This window comes from Camelus bactrianus, chromosome 10 (assembly GCF_048773025.1).
Source record: "Camelus bactrianus isolate YW-2024 breed Bactrian camel chromosome 10, ASM4877302v1, whole genome shotgun sequence".
NCBI classification, from domain to species: domain Eukaryota; kingdom Metazoa; phylum Chordata; class Mammalia; order Artiodactyla; family Camelidae; genus Camelus; species Camelus bactrianus.
This window is the reverse complement of record NC_133548.1, coordinates 26214439-26237870: the sequence shown is the minus strand read 5'-3', so window position 1 is coordinate 26237870 and position 23432 is coordinate 26214439. Positions and strand designations below refer to the sequence as shown.

At 34.5% G+C, this 23432-nt stretch overlaps 1 protein-coding gene across 3 annotated transcripts in view; it reads right to left on the bottom strand.

Moving 5' to 3' along the window:
• The window catches only part of DCDC1 (doublecortin domain containing 1), a 393336-nt gene that overhangs the window by 346064 nt on the left and 23840 nt on the right, over nucleotides 1–23432 (bottom strand). For 2 of the 3 annotated variants that reach the window (XM_074372209.1, XM_074372210.1), the window contains exons 3-5: nucleotides 10818–11087; nucleotides 9419–9575; nucleotides 8776–8938 (exon numbers count right to left, since the gene is read on the bottom strand). In XM_074372209.1, coding sequence (XP_074228310.1) covers nucleotides 8776–8938; nucleotides 9419–9575; nucleotides 10818–11087 — 590 coding nt within the window. The remainder of the gene's footprint in view (nucleotides 1–8775; nucleotides 8939–9418; nucleotides 9576–10817; nucleotides 11088–23432) is intronic. The other variant, XM_045523733.2, reaches the window with a different exon arrangement.

The following is a 23432-nucleotide window of genomic DNA, read 5'->3' as shown; positions in this document are numbered from 1 at the left end:
TCCAGCTCCACAGTCCTTCAGCTGTGCACAACAGGGAGCAGCGGCCCTAAACCTTCCCGAAGGTCACACCATTCACCTCTTTTTTTACTCCTTACTTTCAATAATAGTTAATAAGCACCTACTGTATGCAAGACACTATGAGAAAGGCAAAGGGAAGTGTTAAATGAAGAAGAAAGCCTCCTCCCTCCCCAACCACAGAAAGGAAAAAGACTGAGGGGTAAGAAAGGGTAAGAAAGGGCATTCCTGAGAAGATGCGGGAAGACTGAAAATCTCACACCAATAGGTTCCTGGGAGAATCATTTATCCCAGCACTCCACTTCGGACCATTGTCTGGTCTCAGACAATCATTAGCATAACCATTAGCCTCTCCGCCATGTAATTATTCTTGGGCTGGCTTAGTCTGGCCCCCTGCCAAACAGGAACATTCACAAATCTACATATGAATTTGGGGTGGGAGATTTTTAATATAGTCCTTCTAAATGTCCACTCACAGTTTGCAGCAGGCTTCTCTAATGAGGTCTTTGCCCTCCCCTCCCACCACCACTGTGCTGGAATATGGATGGTTCACCATGGTACCCATTTGGTCCTTCATTCAACCATTGAACAATATTTACTGAGCATCTACTAAGTTCCAGGCCCTGTGCCAAAAAATGGTGGTGAACAAGGCAGCCATGGTTTATGCCCTAAGTGAACCTGGTCTAGAGGGGACAACAGACTTTATTTTACCAGTAATTACAAATCTGATGATTACAAAAGGCGATACTAAGAATGAGCTTATCCTTACCAATGGGAGCTTCCCCAGAGAGTAGGATCAAAAACAATGCCTATCCAACCATGAATCTCAAAAGCAGGAGCTCTGGATTTCCCCTTTGGATGGTTCTTGCCTCTCCACCTTGTTGACAATACATTCAGCAAATTCTCCGTCCCTACACACCCAACTGTGAAGAAGGAGGTCCTAGTCTCACTTCATTGTCTCATCCCCTCCTTTAAATGTGTTAGGCACACCTAGGAGATTACAAAGCAACATGTCCAGAGCTGTCCCAGTCTTTCCTCTAGAAAGTTAAGAGCTCATTGAGTAAGGATATAGGTAGGGCCTCCACTCCAGTGAAGTTCTAGAGAAGGTTTAGCATAACCTTGGAAAAAACTTCCCCAAAAGGCTACATCTCAGTTGCTCAGGGATTGCCAAATCCCCTTGACTGCTCATGTTCATACACTTAACTTTCTTGCAGCACTGCCTCAACCATAGGTTATATTTTATTTTGAAGGATCCTATTTTATTTTCATGGTTTTGTTTATAACCAAATCATGAAAATTATATACTACTTTCTAGATCACTTCTGTCTTACAAGGTTCTGTTTACAATGTCACAACAAAAAAGCCAATGCCTATCATAAAAATAAATAAATCTAAGTGTCCCCACCTTGCAGTTTTCCATTTCACATGTGCCCGGCAAAAAGAACACTAGAACACTGTCTTCTTCTGCTACCAGAATAAAAAGCAGTAAACTTGCAACTCCAAATCCATGAGTTTATTAAAAGTCTTATTTTAAAAAATTCATTCTCTTGTATTTGGGCAATAAACTTGAAAATACATTAATGTTCTGACAGTCAACTAACTATAGATAATGACATTAAAGATGAACAAGCACATCATTTCATGGGTGCAAGATGAGTTTATAAAATATAAATGCTCTGACAGTAAGAAAACATACTGCTATATTCAATTATATCATCTGTTCAAAATACAATCGCTTCTATGTTTGGTAAATAGATTAAATCCAGGTCACATTCCTGTGTTCAACTGAGTTTCTAGTCACTCCCTTTTCTCTAAATACTTGCATTCTTTGTTTCTGCATGTTCGTAAGTGTCATCATTTATTGCTATAGGCGTGATGGCTATACTTAACTAATAATGACAGTGGTTGTCATTAGATTTTAACTCAGTAACACTAGTCTGACATATCATTTGAAGTATGTCTTCAATTTAAATTTGATTAAAATTACAAACATCCCATCTATTGTGCCAATCAAAATATTTTCACCCTTTCCCTGAACTTTTCTATGAACTTTCTTGAAATAAGTTATGGCAGCTTAAAGTTAAGGCTAGCCTTGGGTCATAAATGCATTTTAAAATATGACTCTTGGAATAGAGCAGAGCAAAGCCACTTGGGGCTCCTTTTATAAAAGGACTTGATTTTGACTCACACTCCAGAAAAGTTCTTTAGGCAAAAAGCACAACATTGTGAGAGTTCAAAGGAACTAACTCAGATTCCTACAACATGTTATGCGCACAAATGCTTGGTAGGGATTTTAATTTGGTTGTATGTATTTTAAGATCTTGAACCTAGCAAATACTTTTGGTAGTAAAATCAGGTACTTGTGACAGTTCGTATGAAAAGCTGGTGGAAATGTGTCCAGCAAGAGATGGAGCAAAAGAAGGACAATAGATAAAGAGCAGGTGGAAATACAGTGCTTTAGACACCTATTAAGATACAGCAAGCTTTTACACACATCATCTTATTTCCTCCTCATAATAACACTGTGGGGTGTTCACTATCGGACTCAATTTGTGGATGAGGAAACTGAGGCTTAGAGAGCTTAATGGACTTGTCCAGGTTCACAGAACACTTTGCTTCCCTGGCAGTGATGAAGAAAGCAGTGACAAGTGATTTTGTTGTTGTTTTCCTGAACCCAGGCAGCTATTCTGGGAAGGTAAGAGTAGACACAGGGCTCTGATTAATAGCAGATCTTAATAGCATTTGGAATCTTAGTTATGTTTATGAAATGCTATTCCCAGTGTTCTGTTTAGACTAGGGTTTACAGGTATTTAATTTTCAAATAATTTATCTTTTATTTTTTTAGAAAAATAAGATAATATCCAATAATTCTTTAAGACATTATGACCTCTATTTTATAGGTAAGGACACTGAAGTGTAGACCAATCAGCCCAAGGTCATATAACATGGACTAGAATCTTGCAAGATCATCTGCATTCAAGCCTAGTGTTCTTCCGACTAGATAATAATGCATTTCTCATGCCTCTCCTAACAGATGTCTGAAAGCGCAAAAAGGAATCGCTTGGAAGGAAAAACCCCTGAAAGAGTACATATAGAATATATAAATGAATTCTCAGGTGAAGTAACAGGCAGAGTAAGTAGACAACTGCCTAAAAGATTTGATTTAAAGGTCACCGCAAATGCCTATTTCAGTTTTTAAATTCTCTCCTTTTGTTTCCATGACATTATTTGTTCTTACGATACCACTCTTTTTATTTCCTTTATAACACATAACACTGTCAATAAACAATTTCCTTAGTTCTCCGTGTGTTTATGTCTATTGCTCCTTCCATCGTATTAGAACCTAAGCTCCATGATACCTCTGTCTTGTTCACACCACACCCTAAAGGCTTCAAGCAATGCCTGGCACACTGAAGGGACTCAACAAATATTTCTTGAGGAAATGACCGAATGAATGAATGCTCTCTCTTTAACTATTCTCTGCCTCCTTAGACAGGGAACCAACATTTTTAAATTATCTCCCACATACTCTCAGCTCTAGTCAGGGAGATAGTCTCTCTATCCACTTTTACCCAAGTAGCAAACAACTGAAGGTAATAAAGACAGCATTTGTAACCCTTCTGAGTTAATATCCTAGTAAGAATTAATTTATCAGATTTCTTTGCAGCTGTGACAGAAAGACCTTCCCTCAAACCCTTAAGGTTAGATGTGATCCCATAAACAGACATTTCAAAAATGCTAATATGGTACATATATCAAATATTATGTAATGTGCCCAGAAAGGTCTAGGGTAGCAGCCCATAATCAAACACATTATTTTCAACAAAACATCAAATATTTATACTAAATAAGTTTCTGCTATCAAATGAGTTATGAAAAAAATTGTTCACTCATCTACAATTTTGGATTTTGGAATTACATACAAGACTGAGGACTTGTAGCACTAACTCAGGGGTTGTAAGGAGAGAGTGTAATACACTTCAAGCACGTGCCGAGTGCATGGCATGCAGAAGGTATTCAAATTATCAGCACAGTTATAGATTTGCTGGCATACATATATACATAGTGCAGACTATGTACATATATACAATATATACAATTCAACAATTCATGAATATGTTAAAAATTTGGATCTTTTCAATTTGATATTTTGACAATATAAGGAGATGCTGCCACATGCATGCTCTAAATTTTCCTATTGGCTAAGAATTTTTTTTTGGCGGGGGATATCCATCTCTTGCATCTTCAGACCTACATCTATTTATAAAGTAAAGATACTGTACATACTTATTTATAGGTTTAAAAGTTTTAGATAAGGAAATACATAAAATATACACTTACAGTTTTACCCTGACTTGTAGAAATAGATAAAAGAATCTTGTGCTGTCTCAGAAGGGAAGTTTTTTTTCTGAACATAATATTTTCCTGCTTTTGGGTATATGCAGCTAAATGGGCGATGAGCTGGACTGACCATCTCACCTAAAACATATACTATTGAAACAATAGAGAATTTGGGAACACCCACCCTCCTGCTGTAGCTGCCCAAATTAAGTAGTGTCACCCTATATGTGAGGATCACAAAGCCTAGTATTGGCTTTGGCAGGATCAAAGCAGCCAGTGGTGTGGACAGCACCAGAACACTGTCTTGAGATCCAGTAACAAGAACAGCAAGGTGTGATGTGGGTACTGGGTCACTCCTTGAAACTTGTGCTTTGAACACAACCCTTTAAAAATCAACAAATTCAGAAGACATATAATGGAACAGAATATAATGCATGAATCCAGGTTCATTAAACTAATGCATTTTTTGAAAAACAAAATATGACAGAACATTTCATTACTGACGCAGATATGAGAAAAAGTGTTATGCTGTTATTTAGAATGTGTCTTGTGTGTCGTGGAATTGAAATATTTCCAAATCATCAATAATTAAAATGATGAGAATCCATCATTTCACTGACATTTACTTCTACATGAAAAGATGGCCTATTTTAAATGTGCTCACACATATTCTTGTCAATCACAAGCTGTCACAGCAAATTATTTCATTTTGTAGATCACATGGCAGTTAGCAGAAATCTCAAGGTTTAAATTTAGATCTTAGGTGTGGTATCAAGAATTCTTTTCATGGATTTTTTTTCTGTGACTACATTTTCACAATACAGTATATAAAAGATGTAAAAATCCTATTCATAATACTCAGTTTCACTTCTGGTTAACAAAACTCCGGACTGAAATGAATCACTGTAAATGATAACTCTGAAAGCAAAATAGTAGAATAGGATATATAGGAAAGAATAGAAATATAAAACTAAAAACAATTTTAAACAATCAGAACTCCATACAATGCAACCTGGACTTAATGAGTTGGGTCCAAACAGTTTTTCTCCCTCATTTTCTTTAAGACATTTAATCAATTACAGGGCAGGAACCATTTCTTATACTAGGTTTACATTGCCTACAGCTCCAAGCAGTTATAAAGTTGCTCATGAACCCGATGAATCTGATGCAGGAATCTTCACTGTGCCACCATTAAGCAGAAGATTCAGGAAACTGGATAAAACCTAAACTACATGACCGTGAATCTGAAAACTTTAAAAATGCCTCTTCAAACAATTCATTAACTACATCTTTGCAGTTCTAGTGGAATCATTAATAAATCTCAGAATCTTCAAATGCCAGAATTATAAGACCTAATAAGACAGTTGATCTTCATCAACAGTCTTTTTAAAAACTCTTCCTGTTTTTCCCACACACGATTAATCTTTCTGCTTAGGCATTCAACTTCAAATGTAAGAATTATTCTAATATTGCATTTTCAACAGGGAATGCTTCACGTCAGTCTTGACCTTGGTTTGACCTCTTTATGAAAGCTTTGTGTTTGGAGGTATGTGATGAATAGCTCTCCCGCTTTCTATTAAATCCTGTGCCATTGGTTGTCAACAGCGATGCTCAAAAAGGGTAGTAAACTGGTTAAAAATCAGAGATGTTCCGCAGGTCTTTTTCTACCTTAGTAAATCTGGAAATAATTCTAAGGCAATTTCTACTATCTACACTGCTTTTTCAAAGAATAAGAAAACAATGAAGTATGAAAATATAATTCCTAAAATATAGACTTATTTGGCCTTCCTGTGACAGAAATAAAGTAACTTTTCCTTTGAAGGACCCAAAGTTTTGGTTTAAAATTTTTTTTTTAATTTAAAATCAGAGATGGAATAATGAGAAAAGAGAAATCAGACTATGAGTTCCTTTTTTAAATCTGCCTCTGATCTGGCCTAGTACCTGGAACATAGTAGGCTCTCAATGAATGTTTGCTTAATGAATGAAAACCAGTATTTTAAAATAATTACCAGTTACTAAATCTAATGACTGTTGGTTAATTGTACATAAAATATTCATGCTCATTTGGAAAGATACAACAGTACACCAAATTCTGCCGGGTATTTTCCTCCTATTTACCTTTAGAAAATACAATTTTCCAACTTCTGAGAATGTCTCCTCAATCTAAATTTATCTACCACCTTCAAAGCTAGTCATATGTTTTATTTTTATGGTACAAGCATGACAACAAGTTGGTAAATTATTGATTATCTATAAAACTCATGCAAGAAAGGTAATTTTAACCTGACTTGAAAAAGTATGTGTGAATATTATATATAAAATCTCCCCATACCCCTCTCAAATTATTTAAGTTAAAAATTACCAAATATATGTATATTTACATACAAATATAATATTTATTTGCATTTGTATTCTTGTTTTGAAAGAAACCAAGTATCAGGCTTTAGGCTTATAGGCTTATCTATGAGCTTAACTTAGATGAGTGGCTTTTTCCCCGTTACACTTATCTTAAGTCTTTTTAATGGACATGTGATATGCTAGTCTGTGTCCAAGCTCACCTACAATTTCTTTTCTCAAAAGACAAGGCACATCTGCCACCTGCTCTACTCCGTGTCCCAGCAACAACTGTCGAGCAGCATAAAGATTGATTATCAGTCAAAAACCATTGCACAACACCAGATTTTGGTGGGTTAAGCTTGCTGATCCAGCAAGAGATGGTGTGAAATTTTCAGGAGTGTGTGCCAACATTTTGGTGCTAAAAGAACAGCAGTGCATGTCACAGTGAAACACAGCCAAAGATATGCAGACAAAGCAGAGAAGTTTTTTGTTCTAGACTTGGCTTTACAAGGATAGAGGAGAAAACAAAAAGTAGGAGGAAATTAGCTTGTACATTTAAAAATCATCCACCAAGCTTAGTGATGTGTATAATATTGTTATTTTAGGCATACATGTCCAGGAGGTTTTCTAAGAAGCTTAGCTGTAAATCATTTTCATATATCTCTTCTATAATACCATTATCATAAGAAAGGCAAGTCCTTCTTATTAATAAAAATAATCAAGGATTTTAAGGAAGCATTCATTACATATGTATCTAAATATTAAAAAGTCACAGAAACATTTACCCACAAAGACTCATGCTGTTATAGAAGCAGAAGATTCAATGAATACAAAATAAAGGCAGCATATTTTAAAGTTACAGCAAAATTTGAAAAATATTAGGTCTACACTACCATATGGGTCATTTTCAAGGAGCACTGTAGCAACAAGTTTCTTTACCAGGGCCAAATTACCTGGAACTTTCTACTGAATTCAAGGAATTATTTATTTCCTGATGACCAAGTGTTCTTAAAGAGATGGAAATCCTAGTATTTTACATAATAACATTAACAGAGGAAGAGTTTTCATCACTTAGTCTGTAATGAACTCTAGAATTACTTTTCTTCTACTTATGCAATTACCGCCTAGACTTGCCTTTGGTTTACTGGCTTTTCAGCAGTTGCAGAAAAAAATACTTCTAATAAGGGTATAAAATGCACAGGAGAGTATAGCAGTTAGATACACTGAATTTGTATGGCAAAGTTCTTATGTCATTTAAATGTGATTACCATATATAGCACTTGATAACAGACTCTGGGTATGACATGCTTGGAAGAATATTCTCCAGATAGTGGTACTTTTATTTCTCTCTTAAAATGTATTCTTTCCCACTGAAGAAAAAAATTTTTTATCTTAGAAAATCTCTGCATTTCTGAAATGTTAGAAAAAAGGGACTTTTTAAAAAGACCTCACCTGCAAATATGTTTAAAACAGAAATATTTATATTTTGCATAAAACTTATGTTATTACAACATATTTTATATATATGTAAAATACAAAATATATATCTCAAGGCCAAAAGTAAAGCTGTAGCATTTATCTCATGAAAAATTTTATTAGGAAAATCACATGTATATAAGAATTACATGTTAATTACTGGTCACATTTTCATAATTATGTTAATGCCATCTGAAAAAAGACCAAGAGTGTAAATGAATAAATGATACTTGAAACTTTGGACTATTTTCTGAGAGAATAAGTCTAATGAATTATGTCTGTTGGGTGTCACAGAAACTAAACAGTAAATTCAATAATCTCTGATTTAATTTATTATATTTTCACCATTTAACCTCCTGCAGGCTCCCTAATGTCTATTCAGATCTATATTAAATTAAGCACCAATGCTAATGAAGGGCAATAAACGTGGCTGTCAGTGGATTTTTCTTTCATTAAGCACATTATCCTCTTACTGAGCTGTAAATGCGTAAACATTAGTTTTGTTAAACCATGCAAAAAAGACAGGATGAAAATCATTTTTTAATTGCACCCCTTAAGCAATTTACCATGTGTGGGGATAGGGGCTTTTTTTTTTTTCTTTTTTACCTTTAACTTTTTTGAATGGATCTGAAAAGGGTTCTCCCGTTGAAACATAAATGTCGGCTTCATGGGGTATATCTTCAGGTTTGAGGGCTTCAGTGCCGTCTGCCAAGAACACTCGTCGTGCGGCCATGTTCAGATTCAGCTTTTCCGTACACTCCTCCAGCAGCTAAAAGACAGCAAGAGGTAAGAGAAAGGGATTTATGACAAAGAAAGTAACACATTTCCACTAAACAAAAGGTGCAATGATCAAAACAGAAACCTACGGAGCCGCTTGCCAAGTTAAGTAACTCAATAATTCCACCAATATGTTTTTTTTCTAGCAGATGAAAATACACAAATAGGTAAATCACAACACTGAGAATATTTGATTGTCTAATTCTAGTCCTTGAATGTTCCACCATTTTAATAATGCTACAAGGTATAGAGCCATTGTATCTGTTTAATTAAAAATATTAGTTATATATTGATTTAAAAAAGGAAAAGAAGGAAATGCCTGTGAGATCTATGTATATACAGCATGAGCAATGTACAGATTCAGATTACTAGGAAGAAAATTTTTAAACAGTAAATGCCATCTTTCTCTTTTTTGTATATAAAGAGAGTAAGGGAAGAAATAAAGCACTGAAAACTTTTGGATGCTAGTTACCAAGGTGATGGTTGGTACAGTAACTTTGGCAAAGACTGTTCTAGATCCATTTTTGTAAGCTGTTACTCTAATCACTCTGGGCTGAAGTTTGTGTCTTTGAGACAATCTATGCCAATTCTGGTCTGACTTAAATTTTAAAGAAGAGAACTCTGCAACTCTGAAAGGAAAAACACACAACAAATGATTCACGTGAATTAGCAGAAACAATTAAGTAAATATTATCCTGGATATTTTCTACAGATATAAGCACTAAGGATTTTTTTCTAAGTATTCCTCAAAAAAAAAAAAACTTTATAGGATAAGATTGCCCGTATGTATTTAAATATTTTAAAAAATTTAATACAGGACATTCGCCAAAACTTCTCATGTAAAACACATATCTCAGAATAAACCACTTAAATCTTTTTACTTATAAAACATCACAATACTCATTTAAAAATTATATATATATATATATATATATATATATATATATATATATATGCTATATTCTAATAGCAAAAAACAGTAATATGGTCTTACCATCATGAAATAATAAATGGCTAAGATTTTCCCTTAAGTTTTGATGTTTATAGAATTTCTTTGATTTTTTTAAAAAGATTTGAACTTCAAATAGATCATAACTAAATTTTTTATTCTTAAGTCAGTTTTATTGCTTTCATTTTAGATTGCTTGGGGGCAATAAGAGAGTATTTCTAAGTTCCATCTTCAGTCAAAATCAGTTTCAATCCTTACTATGTTTCTCAGCAAAAGCACATGGTGGATGGCTAACATGTCATATTTTGTATCTCAGAGTCCTCTAACTATCCCTATTAATTCCTCATGCTACAGTAGCAAAGTAAACATTCTAAAATAAAAATGTAAAGTAAATTAAAATCACAATATATCCACCTATTCGAACATATGAAAATAATGTATGTTTCTTGGTTTCATTTTTATTTTTATCAACAGTTTCTTCTACCCATAAACTCTTAGGTTAACAGTTTATAATAACAACCCTGATGTGAAGACATATACACAAAATGGTTTTATAAGTTCATTTCAATTTGATTTTATTTCAAATATTGGTTAATATCCAAACTATGCATTTCTATTTTTAAACAAATATTTGGTAAACCAAGATATTTCATGGCCTTAGCCTGATTCTGCTTCAACTATTCTTTTCAGAGTTTCATATTAACAAGGTTCAAGTGTATCTCATGTTTTCCACAAGTGTAATTAGCAACATTCTACTCAGATGCTTTCAAAGGAAAAAGGTAAACAAAACAAAAACAGAAACAAAACCCTAGAGAGATGTTACATTTTAATGTCGAAATAGTCAGCTGAATCACTATAAATTTTGCTCAAAAGAAAAGGCTCCAACAGTCAGTTAAAAAGAACAGAGAACCGCTTTGATTACCTCAGTTGACCCACTGGAGCAGTGACAGGTCTGTTTCTCTTGGATGCTGATATAAAACAAGAATTGTTTTTACTGTTTGATTTGTAGCTATCTGGATCTGATATTTCATCATCACTATGATCTGATGCTGTTTGATGTGTGGAGCAATCTTGAAGTCCTGACCCTTCTGATACTGCCACTGAATGCAAAAGTCTGTTTAGGCCAAACTGAGGTTGCAAATAATCTTCAGTAGTTTTAATGACTGCTTTTGCCTGGGATGACATAAACCTCCTGAAAGAAACAATGCATGGACGAACACAGAGAACTGATTTGTAATCAATTATTAACAAATACAACATAAGAACTAATTGTGTGCTGTGTGCTAGACAAAACACCACACACTTAGCGAGTATTTTACTTAATCCATCTAATATCCTTGGAAAGTAGATACTATTTTTATCCCCATTTTATAGATTTAAAAAATTGTGGCTCAGAGAGACTAATTAACTTGCCCATGCTCACACAGTCAATACTGACTGGGTGGGAAATTGAACCCAAGGTGACCTAAAACAAAACTCACACTCATAACCATTAAACTTAATTGTTTTACTTAATTAAACCAAGGAAGAAAAATTGTGTAATGTTTGAAGCAATAAGTAAAATTTAAAAATTCTTAGATTCATTTATTAAACACTAACACTCTAAGTATTAGGAAATATAAAAATTAAAGAGATGTGGCTCTGACCCTCAAGAAAGTTGCAAACTATCCCCTAACACAGAGTATATGTTAAATAAACTACTTAGAACTATGAGTGTATGTTAAATTTAAATGCAAAAAGAATTCCTTGAAGGCAAACTTATGTGGATTGGAATAAAGTTGGTAAAGGCTTTGGCACTACAAATCATATATCTCCTTCAGTCTCTGAGGAATTGGGACAGTTGGTTACCCTGCCTGGTATTTAAGTTGAAAGACTAGTATTTCGATGAACTAAATACTTGAATAGGGGACCATATGACCTGGGATGATGTGTAAACATATGCAAATACCAAGTTAGGAAGATAGAAAAGATATAGTTTGCTGGCATGATAAAATGAAACAAGCTTTAACATATTTGAGAATATCGAGCTGTGTGATGGTCAGGCATAGAGGGTAGTTAGTTTCCATGTGTTACTATAATTGGGACTGTTTTTATACAAACCACATATATGCCTCTTTCCAATCTTCTAGTTCCTTAGTAGTTCTTATACATAATAATAACCCCCCAACACAATTATAAAATAACATATACTTAGTGTGGAAAGCTTGACACAAACAGCCCCTCCTCCAAATTTTTCTCATCCACAACTGTCATTATAATCACAATTATATCTTCTGGCCGATCTTTTCTATGTTCACAAGTGTGTAAAATGGTTGATTATTTCCTCTGAAAAAATCAAAGGTAGTCACGTGCCACGGAGAAAATGGATGTGTGAGGATGAGTATAGACACAGCGGAGCTAAAACACTGGCATCCAAGCAGCTGTATTTTGTTATTGTTGTGTTGCTGTCATCACATTTTCTGTCCAAGTCTGCCCTAGACAGAGCATAGCACTGGGAAGAGGAATGGCCTTCCTGCTCTCTGAGAATCCACCCAGGTTTAAAACTGTAGCAAACAGCATCCAGGATGGATCACTGGACTTCAGCTCTGACAGAGGTGGAACCTCCCTGCAGACCACCTGGGCTACTCAGAAACTGATGGCAGTGGTGAGTGGTGGCATGTGGCAGCAGTCATGTCACATTGGCGGTGTTTCTGCAGCAACAGCCATGACTCTGCCCATGGTCACCAAGCTCTTCAACCTGGGGGAAGAGCCATAAACAGCCAGGAGGAAAGATCTGCAGATCTCATAAACACTGCCCGGTGCCCAGAAACAGTTACTTGGAAAGCAAATTCTCAGGTAAAGAAAAAAAAGGAATTCTCTTCTTAAATGCAGAATGAGGTGTCTTTCTTTTACAATGAATGCATTTTGTTTACTGTCAAATATTTTTACAAATATACTAATGACTTTATTAACTAAACCTAACCCGTTATCCCACCACCAACAATGCAAAAGGTTATTTTTTTCCATATTCCAAAGTTTCAACCTCATCATACCTGTAATTTAACACTTCATCTTTTTTACTTAAAACTGTTTTATAACCATTTTCAGATTGCTATATGGTATTTACAGATTTTACTGGAATGTAATATTTAATCAAATATATTTTGCTTTCTTCAACTGAGTCGTTTAAGGGTTGTCCATTATTTTTGTCCGTTGGCATACCTTCCCCCGTATTCTGGTAACAGCACTTGCATCCTTTTAGGAAATTATCCATTCTTATCCCTCCCAACTCCACAGGATTCTGGTAGGGTTAGGAAAGTAAATTATGTGAAATTTACCTAGTAAATGGTAGAAAGAATTAAACTTTATGGTTTTAACATATATGTATTTATTATCTGCTTTTCTCTAGTAATTTAGGGGAAAAAAGGGGAGTTTTCATGTTAAAGTCACTATTGGTCTTCAGGTTAGATTTGTTTTATCAGCGTTGATGACAGGTTTGCACTAGTTCTTATGCACTATTGAACTCTTCTTTCTTGTAACAACTAGATGTGTTTCCTAGTCATTGTGTGTGAGAAGGTGATCACAGAAGCTGGCAGAGCTAAACTGTCCCACATGGAAGTTAAACCCACACACGTGGTTTGTTAAATTAATGCTGGAAATGAGGGTGTTAAGATCTTTCAGTTTGCAAGGAACAACAATGCATTTGGGTTTCAGGTGACAGCTCGAGCTCATAACTGGATACATAGAAAGTTAAGAAAGGAGATAAAACCATTCCAGGAGAGCACAAGGAGAATTAGATCATCCATTGCTCTCTGTGACTTCAGAACAACTAAAGTAGACTGCCACATTTTTCGACTTAGTAACCTCCTCTTTCCTTCTGTGTCTCTTTCCTCTTTCTACTCCATATTGTCTAACATACCTCTACCCTCCTCCTCACCCCTCATGGCTTCTGTTAACTTCCTCTATGTGTCTCCCACACTACTTTCTGCAGACTTTCTCTGTATGACATATTCAATTCCCCCAAAAGTTTAATTTTATTGCTACCCTGTATAGGACACCCCTGTTGGGTAGAACTCTCAAGCTGGGTAACCTCATAAGCCACTGGCAAGCCTGTGGATGGGAAAGTACCTATCAGTGGCCCAACAAGCTATGGATAGGACAGTAGGATAATAAGATACAGAGAAGTGAGAGTAAAATGGGTCTCAGGTGCCTCCCAAAAGAGAAAAAAATAATTGGCAGGGGACTTGCATGGCTTATACTGAGATAAGCGGAGACATTATAAATTTGATTGATTGAAACAGTACTCACTAAAATTCATCACACAGTTTAAATTACTACCATAAGTATTTAACAACTATTCAAAGGCTGCTGGGATTCTTCTGATTATTTTAATATTAGTCATTCACTTCTAATCGTAGAGAAATATAAGAATGCAATATTGTGATTGTAAGCCCAATCTCTGGACCATCTGGCCCATTAGTTTGTTGTCAGTATTGGCACAAAGGGATGTGGGTTGCAAGAAGGGATTGTCCTCTTTGATGCCAAACTTCAGGGTAAGCAAATAACTGCCAGCATGATTATTTCATCATCATAATATAGGAATTTATTCCCCTCTCAAAATCCTCCCCATTTCTGTTCTGAAAGTCCTCAAAGTAGTGCATTATAAATTCTTTAACAGTGCCTTCTGAGTCCCTATAAAGACCTGCTGGTAACAGTAGTAGCTGTTCATGTCACCACCTCACTGCTACCACTGCCCATCACAAGAGCAATGAGGTCCACGCAGAGGTGGTGCCTGGTAGTATTCCCAAAGATTCTGGTGCTTGGAATGTCAGAACAGTTCAGTGCAAGAGTGGGAGGAAGAGACACTTCTCTCTCCCTATTTTATACTAAGTCACTTAGACCCTAAAGCAGCTGAAGTTGGAGACAAAGTTCCAAGGAGTCTTCATTGAATAGTTTCATCAGCTTTTAGCTTTACCTGCTCAATTATAGGGACTCCAGCTAGTCCACAGGCCAGGCAAGGAATAAATAGTGTATCATAGCCTTCACATTGATAATAATAGTACTATTATTAGTAGTTAATACCTACAAAGCATTTATTGTGACAGTCACTGTTCTAAGCACTTTCCTTATATTTACATTTAATCCTTATAACGGCCCTATATTATAGTCCTCCTTCTATAGATGAGTAAACTGAGGGCTACAGTAACTTGCCAGAGGTCACACAGCAGGCAGATGTCAAAAACAGGACTCAAGTCCAGGTACTTTGGCTCCACAATATCTGTATTTAACCATCATCCTATAGCATTATTTCCATTAACCCTAACATTTCCTTATTTTCCATCAGTTAGAAAATTGAAGTTCCTATTCAGAACAGTTCAAAAAAAAGAAGATTGCTTCTACAAGAGGAATTGAAATTTAAAAACTGAGAGGGAAATGATGAGGCGGGCAGGGCAGGCAAGGAGGCAGTTCTGCATTAGCAGCAGTGAACCAGCCGTACTCTTTAATTAATACAGCTCTAATACCGAGATCGTGAGTCACCATAATTGTAGTCTCCCTGTTTTTCATTCTTTCTCTTGTTTCTCCCTACCTTTTTTATTTAAAAGACCCTTTTTCCCCTCTGCAAAAACCTCTTAGAAATCCCATGACATTCAGATTTATTAAAGTGAACTTTCCTCCACCTCCAGATTTATATATATCTTTTTTTTTTAATGGAGTTATACTCAGTTTACAATGTTGTGTCAATTTCCAGTGTAGAGCATACTTTTTCAGTTACATGAAGATACATATATTCATGGTCACATTCTTTTTTGCTTTGCGCTACCACAAGATCTTGTATATATTTCCCTGTGTTATACAGTATAATCTTGTTTATCTATTCTACATATGCCTGTCAGTATCTACAAATATCAAACTCCCAGTCTGTCCCTTCCCACCTCCCGACTCCGGCAACCACAAGTTTGTATTCTATGTCTATGAGTCTGTTTCTGTTTTGTATTTATGTTCATTTTTTTTTTTTTTTAAGATTCCACATATAAGCAATCTCATATGGTATTTTTCTTTCTCTTTCTGGCTTACTTCACTTAGAATGACATTCTCCAGGGACATCCATGTTGCTGCAAATGGTGTAATGTTGTCATTTTTATGGCTGAACAGTATTCCATTGTATAAATATACCACATCTTCTTTATCCAGTCATCTATTGATGGACATTTAGGCTGTTTCGATTTACATAGTTATCTTCCTTCTAAAGACAGTTTTTGCCTTTTGAGAATTTAGCCTGTTTACATTTAATATCTATTCACACAGTTATGTCCTTCACCAAGACAGTCTTTATCCTTTGAGGGTTTACTTTACCTTCTTATGAGTTATTTTCCATTTTTCCTGTTTTACATTCCTTTTCATTCTCTTATTTTCTTTTGGGTTAAATAATACTTCTAAAAAATTATTTCATGTTCCCTTTTACTAGGTTGTATGCTATACATTGTTTAACCTTATTTTTAGTAGAAACACTAGATATTACAATATAAATCTTATCTTATTGAAGTTTAATATAAATTACTAATTTACTGCTTTCCAGACAATGCAAGAACCTTAGAACATATATCCCTTTATTGTTGCTTCCTTGGGCTGATGATAAATATTTCCTTATTCCACTTTTCATGGATAGGTGCATCTATCTTTCATGGATCCCAGTTTTATGCAGAATACTCAGCTCCAAAATTCTGCTTACATGAATTTGAGGCTTTGCATCCTGTCCTTTCAGTTTCTTATGAATTATTAATTAAATAAATTTTATATTGTAATTTATTTTAAGATCTATATTTTGTTATATCCATTTTTAATAAAATTTGATAAGTTGTTATGGAAGTTTTCTTGGACTTTGTTTTTCCCAAAAGATACTGAATTTGGTTTAGTGATATGATCACTTTTATTACTGGCTTATCTACAGTTTCCATGAATGGGTGTAGGAATTCCATGTGGAATCCTAAGCCAATTGTTTTAGGAAATAGTCCTTTATCCAAAAAATAACTTCATTTTGTCTTCAGTTACTGTTAAGGCTTTCTACCACAGTCTAAAACCTGGACTAATTTTATAACACAGATCTTCCTTTTAACTTTACTATGTCAGTCTTTTTAACCTTGTCCTGAAGTCTATGATAAGTCTCTCCTGTGAGTCTTTCATTGTATCTGTAAATACACATATATACACAGATTTCATATATACACAGATTTCAAATAGTTCCTTCTTTAGTAATATTTCCATGCTACCTTCTTGTATAAAAATATACTTCCTTCCTGTACATTCTCATCTGGCCTGGTATCCAGATTTCATAGCTGGAATTGCTATATCTCATTGGTCCTTTACTACCATCTAAAATGCTAGACCTCAATTTCTGTCAAATATTCTAATTCATCATTGTATTATTTATTCCTTTACCATTGGTAAAAATCATTTTTACCACTGGCAAAAAGCATTTTTTTCCAGCTTGAAACTTAAAATCCACTATATTAGGTTGATAGAAGAACATCAATCACACTACTTTAGAAATGCACCTTCTTAAGAAATATCTATCTATCTATCTATCTATCTATCTATCTATCCTTATTAGTTTTCTATTGCAATCCAACGGATTACTGCAAACTTAGTGGTTTCAAACAATACCTATTTATTATAGCAGCTTCCGTGGGTCAGAAGCCTGGACAAAGCTTAGCAGGAGTTTCTGCTAAGGATCTCATAAGGCTGAAATCAAGGTGTCAGCTAGGGCTGCAGTCTCATCTGATGCTCAGTGTCTTTTTCCTCCCTCATTCAGATTTTGCCAGAATTTAGTTTCTTGGAGCTACAATACTCATAGTCACTATCATCTTCTTTGAGGCCAGAGGAAGTCACCTTTCTGAATTTTCTGTCTCTGATCTCTAAACTATCATTTAAGAGTTGATCTGATTAGGTCAGTCCTACCCACAAAAAAATCTCCCCTTTGGTTAACTCAAAGACAACTCATTATGTACCTTAACTACATCTACAAAAATTTCCTTTACCATATAATGTAACCTAATCATGGGAGTGACGTCCCATCATATTCACAATCCCACCCACACTCAAAAGGAGGGAATTATACCAGACATATATACCATGGGAGTGTGGGGTGGGGGGTAGATGGAGGAGTGGAGGGAGTGGGGGACCCCTAGGGACCATATTAAATTTTTCCCTACCAAACTAGTTATACAATTATACAGTTTTGATATTCCACTTTTTACACCAAATACAGACCTGAATGTTTTATTTTCTGGAGAATTTAAGTGCACCTACTTAAGATTAAATTTTGTCATCATTAAATACTGACTATTTAAAAGAATACACCATAGTTTCTGGATGGCAAATCCAAAGAGTTACTCAAGAAAATGCTTTGAGAAGTGGCATTATTATTAGAATAAATTACTACTTTCTAAAGTAGATATTTTAAAGGGCAAGGTACTCACTTGGATGTAAATGTTCTGGTATATTTCCTTTAAAAAAAAGTAAGCTACATTACTTTTAAGGTAGTTTATTGTCAGTTATTGGAAAAAGATTATTTCTTTTAGCAATTTGAATAATTCTTTAGATAATTAGGTCACAAAAAAGAACAAAGAACAAATGTGGTTATGTGTATCTATATGCATATAGACTATGTAAGTATTTAAAGATTTTATGTGTGCTTAAAGGAAGTTGAAGTAAAACATGTCAAAATTTCACCTTAAAGCAGTGTGGATAAAAACTATTGGTTAATTAAAAACTGTAAAAATTTAGGTTATTGAATCTTTCAAACAACTTCTACATATTATACAATGGATATGATAAACACAGAATTACAAAACTGGAAGGTACATTAAGAGACTAACTAGGCTTTTATACCCTTCCCTGAAACAGTATTATACCTCATTTACATATAGGCTTTCTATTATAATCACAAAGATTATCAGGGACAGATCATAAACATTGTGGAACTGGCAATGCCCTTAATATCCCAGACTAGTATATAAGTATACTTTGCTTTTTGTGATTTCCATTAAATCTAATTTACGATTTTTGTTTCATCAGGCAACGACTAAGAAAAGATGTGAGGTCTAAAAGTAGAAGAAAATATGCCCAGGGAGGAGCACAGAAAAAGCAGACAAATAGATCATGACAAGATTTAAGGTTATTACTCTAGCTTTTTCAAGAGCAATTTTTCTTCTCATTTCCTCCACTTTAATAGTAGGGGAATCTTAGTGAATCTTAGTGGCTTTTTATAGCAACTTAAAGAAAACTCCTAATAAAGACATACTTGTTAATTTCTTACTCAAGGATTTCTACCAATTGGTGCCTCTCATTGCACCCCCTGTAATATCCCTCAGCTATAATTGCACCACATTGCCTTCCATAGTTCTTACATGTGTGCCTTTTTGCTAATGGTTCACTCAGCTGATCTATGCACATCACAGTATATCTCTCAATAAGTATTTGATAAATATTAATCTGAACTCAGTGCATTTTCTAAAACCCCTTCCGTAATAACAATTATTGTCTAGTGGAAGAGAGAAATGTTGTATACATAGTCATGCATATAAATTTATAATAACTGACTGTGATTAGTACTGTGAAGTAAAAGTCTTGGTTATTATGAGGGAGAAGTTCAGGGGTTAGGAACACAGAGAAAACATCAACAAAACTGTTCAATCTGACAAGACACATGAGAGGAGTTAATCCTGCTAGACCCTAGACATTCCTTATTTCAAATCATTCTCCCAGGTCCTGTGCAAGAACTGATGTACTGTTTTGCATATTAATATGTTTGCTTTGTGATTTGTTCTGTGATTTCAGATGATTTCATATCCCATTCTGCAAGGGTAAGATCCTTGTTTTATCTCTTCTACATTGCCACAGGAACTCAACCAATGATTAATATGCAGGAATTATTCTTTGATAATTATGAACGTAAAAGTGTGTCACAAAAATGTCACTGATAAGAAAAAAAACCACTTAAAAAGTAAAATATAATGGAGCCAAAGCCAAGAGTTTTGTCATGTGATGTTGATTATTTATCTAAGAGTCATCTCGTGATTTTTCCTTAGATAAAAAGCCTCAGATATGTTTGAATAGTCACCCTCTTTATGTGCCCATCGAAGGCATTCCCTGATCAGCTCCAGTGGGTAAATAAATACTCAATGGTCTAACACCAATGATGGTAATTCCATTTCCCTTGCCCTGTGCAGGTTAATTAATCTGCTTGTGATCCATTTGTGGCCAATGAGAAGTGAGAAGTCTCCTGGAGAAAGGTTTTTTGCCCTAATAAAAAAGAGACATAAGTGATTAAACATACAACTATCTTCTCTAGTCAGATATTGTTGAGTGAACATGTGATGGGCCATCTTGCGAGTAAGAAGAGTCAGACCCAAGGATCTAGCCGATATTCTGAGGATATCAGAGGGAAAGCAATGAAGGGCCAGGCTCTTTGATAACACTGCTGAACCTTGAACTGAATCCTAGAATGGCCCTCCCTCTAAAGTTCCTGTTATGTGAGATAGTGATCGTTCATTTTTAAAGTCACTTTTGGTTGAGTTTTTTGTTACTCTCTGCTAGTGATAGTCTAACTTACATAATTAACTTTCTAATTGTGTTTGTTTCACTTTTAATTTTATTCAGAATCTTTACTAATTTTGAATTAATTTTATGATGGGCCAAAAAATAAACTAGTATGATATTTTCGAAAAATTTGACTTTTACTTAATCAGGAACATTTCACCAGAAATTTCAGCATAAGCATAAAAAGCCATGGAGGTTTTTCCGCCCTTTTTGAAACACAAAGCATTCTTGGTGAGTTTAGATTTCTATGGCAGAAATCTGCATGTGGCTAATAATTCTATTCATGAGTAGGAAGTGTGGCTACTTCGACAGATCATGGCTCAATAACAAGCATGCAGGTCTAAGTTATCACATAGTTTGGATGTGAATTCAACAGCAGGATAATGACAGTTGCCAAGGATTTGTGCTTACTGTCGCTTCATACCAGCGCTGCCTGTCAAAATGTCTCTTTCTCTCATACAGAAGCCATAGAATTTTTATGGATAGCAATTACTTACAATATACAATGAAGTACATCAAATCTAACAACCACTCTTTAGCCCCTCATTATTTGGTAGTCTTTTTGTTAAATGTAGTCAACCATTTTCATCTAAATTATTTATTTATACTGTATATTTGACAAGCATATATTTCTCACTTTATATTCTTGTGGCATTTAAACCTTCCTGAAGAGTTATGTTCTTTTTTTTAATGTTGTCATTTGTAAAACTCATCTTTATCGTATTACCATTTTAATGGTAATTAAACTCTCTAATTGGAATAAATACAAGTAAGAAAATGTAAACATAAAGGAAAATGACCCTAAGTACATTCAATAATAAATCACCAGCTTAAAATACTGGATGAAACAAATAAAAGAAATAACTCCACATATGTTTGGTGAAAGGAAACTTGTATAAAATTTGGAGTTCACAAAGCACAAAGATTTCATTAAACTTCATCCTACCTTTTCCCCAGCTTGATGAAGTGAATAACCTCTGATGATATAAATAAATTCCTACAATTGCTAGATAAAATGTGATCTGAACATCATAGAAAGTAAATAATAGAAGTGGTAACAATAAACATGAACAATTTCCCCAAATTTTATTTCAAACACCAGAAGAAAATATAATTCTAGTTTGGCCTAGAAATGTTGGTAAAGGTATCCTGATTGCAGAGCAATTTCTAGTTATTTTATAACACATAACAAGTCAAATTTTTACTTGTAACTCAGTGACTGACTAATAACTAATGTACTATGTTCAAATTACAAATATACCTTAAAGGAGATACTCAATGTTTGAAAAGTTGAACTTGCTAACTTTTGTAGAAGGAAATCTAAACAAGAAGAACAGTTTATAATATTTGTAAAGGGCCCATCAGAGTATAAGATTGGAGCATAAATCATCCCACCCATAGGGAAAAAAAGAATACTATTTCTGCTTGTGCAAAAATACAAAGGAATAAAAGTAAAGTACATATCATTGTAAAATGACTATAACTCAATAAAAAAAAAAGACGTTAAAAAATTTAAAAAATAAAGTACACATCTTAAATCTAAAATTGGGAGAGATTATAGATATTATATAAGGATTTTCCCGTGGAAATTTAAATTTTCAAAAGGAAACAATATGGTCTTTTAATACTTTTAAAGGAAACAATATGTTAATATTTAGATTTGTAGAGATTTTTAAAGGCTTGAAGGAAAAATCTAGAAAAGGTTATGAACTAAAAGAGTCTAATGTGTCAGGCAATGGAGGTTGAAAACAGCGAAGGTGTTGCCCTGCTTTATTAACCATTGATGCGTCGTTTCCCTCACTTCCTTCTGCTACTCATTCCATGGTGGGACCTGACAGCTCATCTTTGGAATGATGCAATTACTAAACTTAAACTGTCCCTAGAAAACATGATATAACAAGTGTTTATAGTTCAAAAAGAGGCTAAGATTCATTCCAATTAAAAATATCCAAAATAACTAAAATGACTCAAAAAAGTGAATGAACAGCTTAAGCAGTCAGTCTCCTTGAAAGTAAGACTTGTCTGTGAAAAAGCAACCCACATAATCTGTAATAAAAAGTTGTTGGCAATTCACTTTTAAACTGATTTAAGTCCTAATGTAATATACTAAAAATAATTTGTCCTCTCAGGGAACTAAAAACGTTGGTCTTGCACTCAGCTGCAAGCAGAAAAAAAAAAAAACTGTACCTTTCTACTGTAAAAATCATGAAATTACATCCTTAGATGATCATCAGGTAAAAATTATTAAAACAAAATATTTCATATGTGGGAAAAAGATATTAATTGTTTAAAACATTCTGTTAGTTTAAAAATGCAGTTTTAATTTGGAAATCTTCCACCTCAGCATTCTCAGCATTCAGAGATTTCTTCTATAAATATAGCAGAACTGCCCCTAGATACCTGTTACCAATAAATAATTGATTCTGCCTCATGTCTCAAGGGCTGATGCCCTGTTCCAGGTTTCCTGGGAATACATCAGCCTACAGCTAGGTAGGAAAATTTCCTATCATGCTGCTTGCCTCAAAGTAGCCTTAGGGATGAAGCTAGACTTTTCCAGGCATCTGACCTCCTACTGGTAAGCCACAGAATGGGAGGATCAGACCTTTGGCACAACATGTTGAACTCAGTTACACTGTTGGTGATTAGTTTTCTTTTGGGGTAAGACTCCCAGCATAGCAGATTTTACTCTGTTTCAAACAAATGTAATGTAGAGTGACAGAGGCAAAACATTGTAAGAACAGAAGAAAGAGAGAAAAGAAAGATAATGTAAATATAATAAAAAGTAAATTAATAGCATCAGATAATAACATGAGAATTAAGTGACTTGTCACTGTATGGTTGCAATGAATGGATTTAATATATGTGGGCATATTTTGTAAAAATGTACAATGTGTTAATTAGTGAAAAAAGCACAATCTCTGTAATACAAATAAAGGAACAACAAATTGACTATATTTTA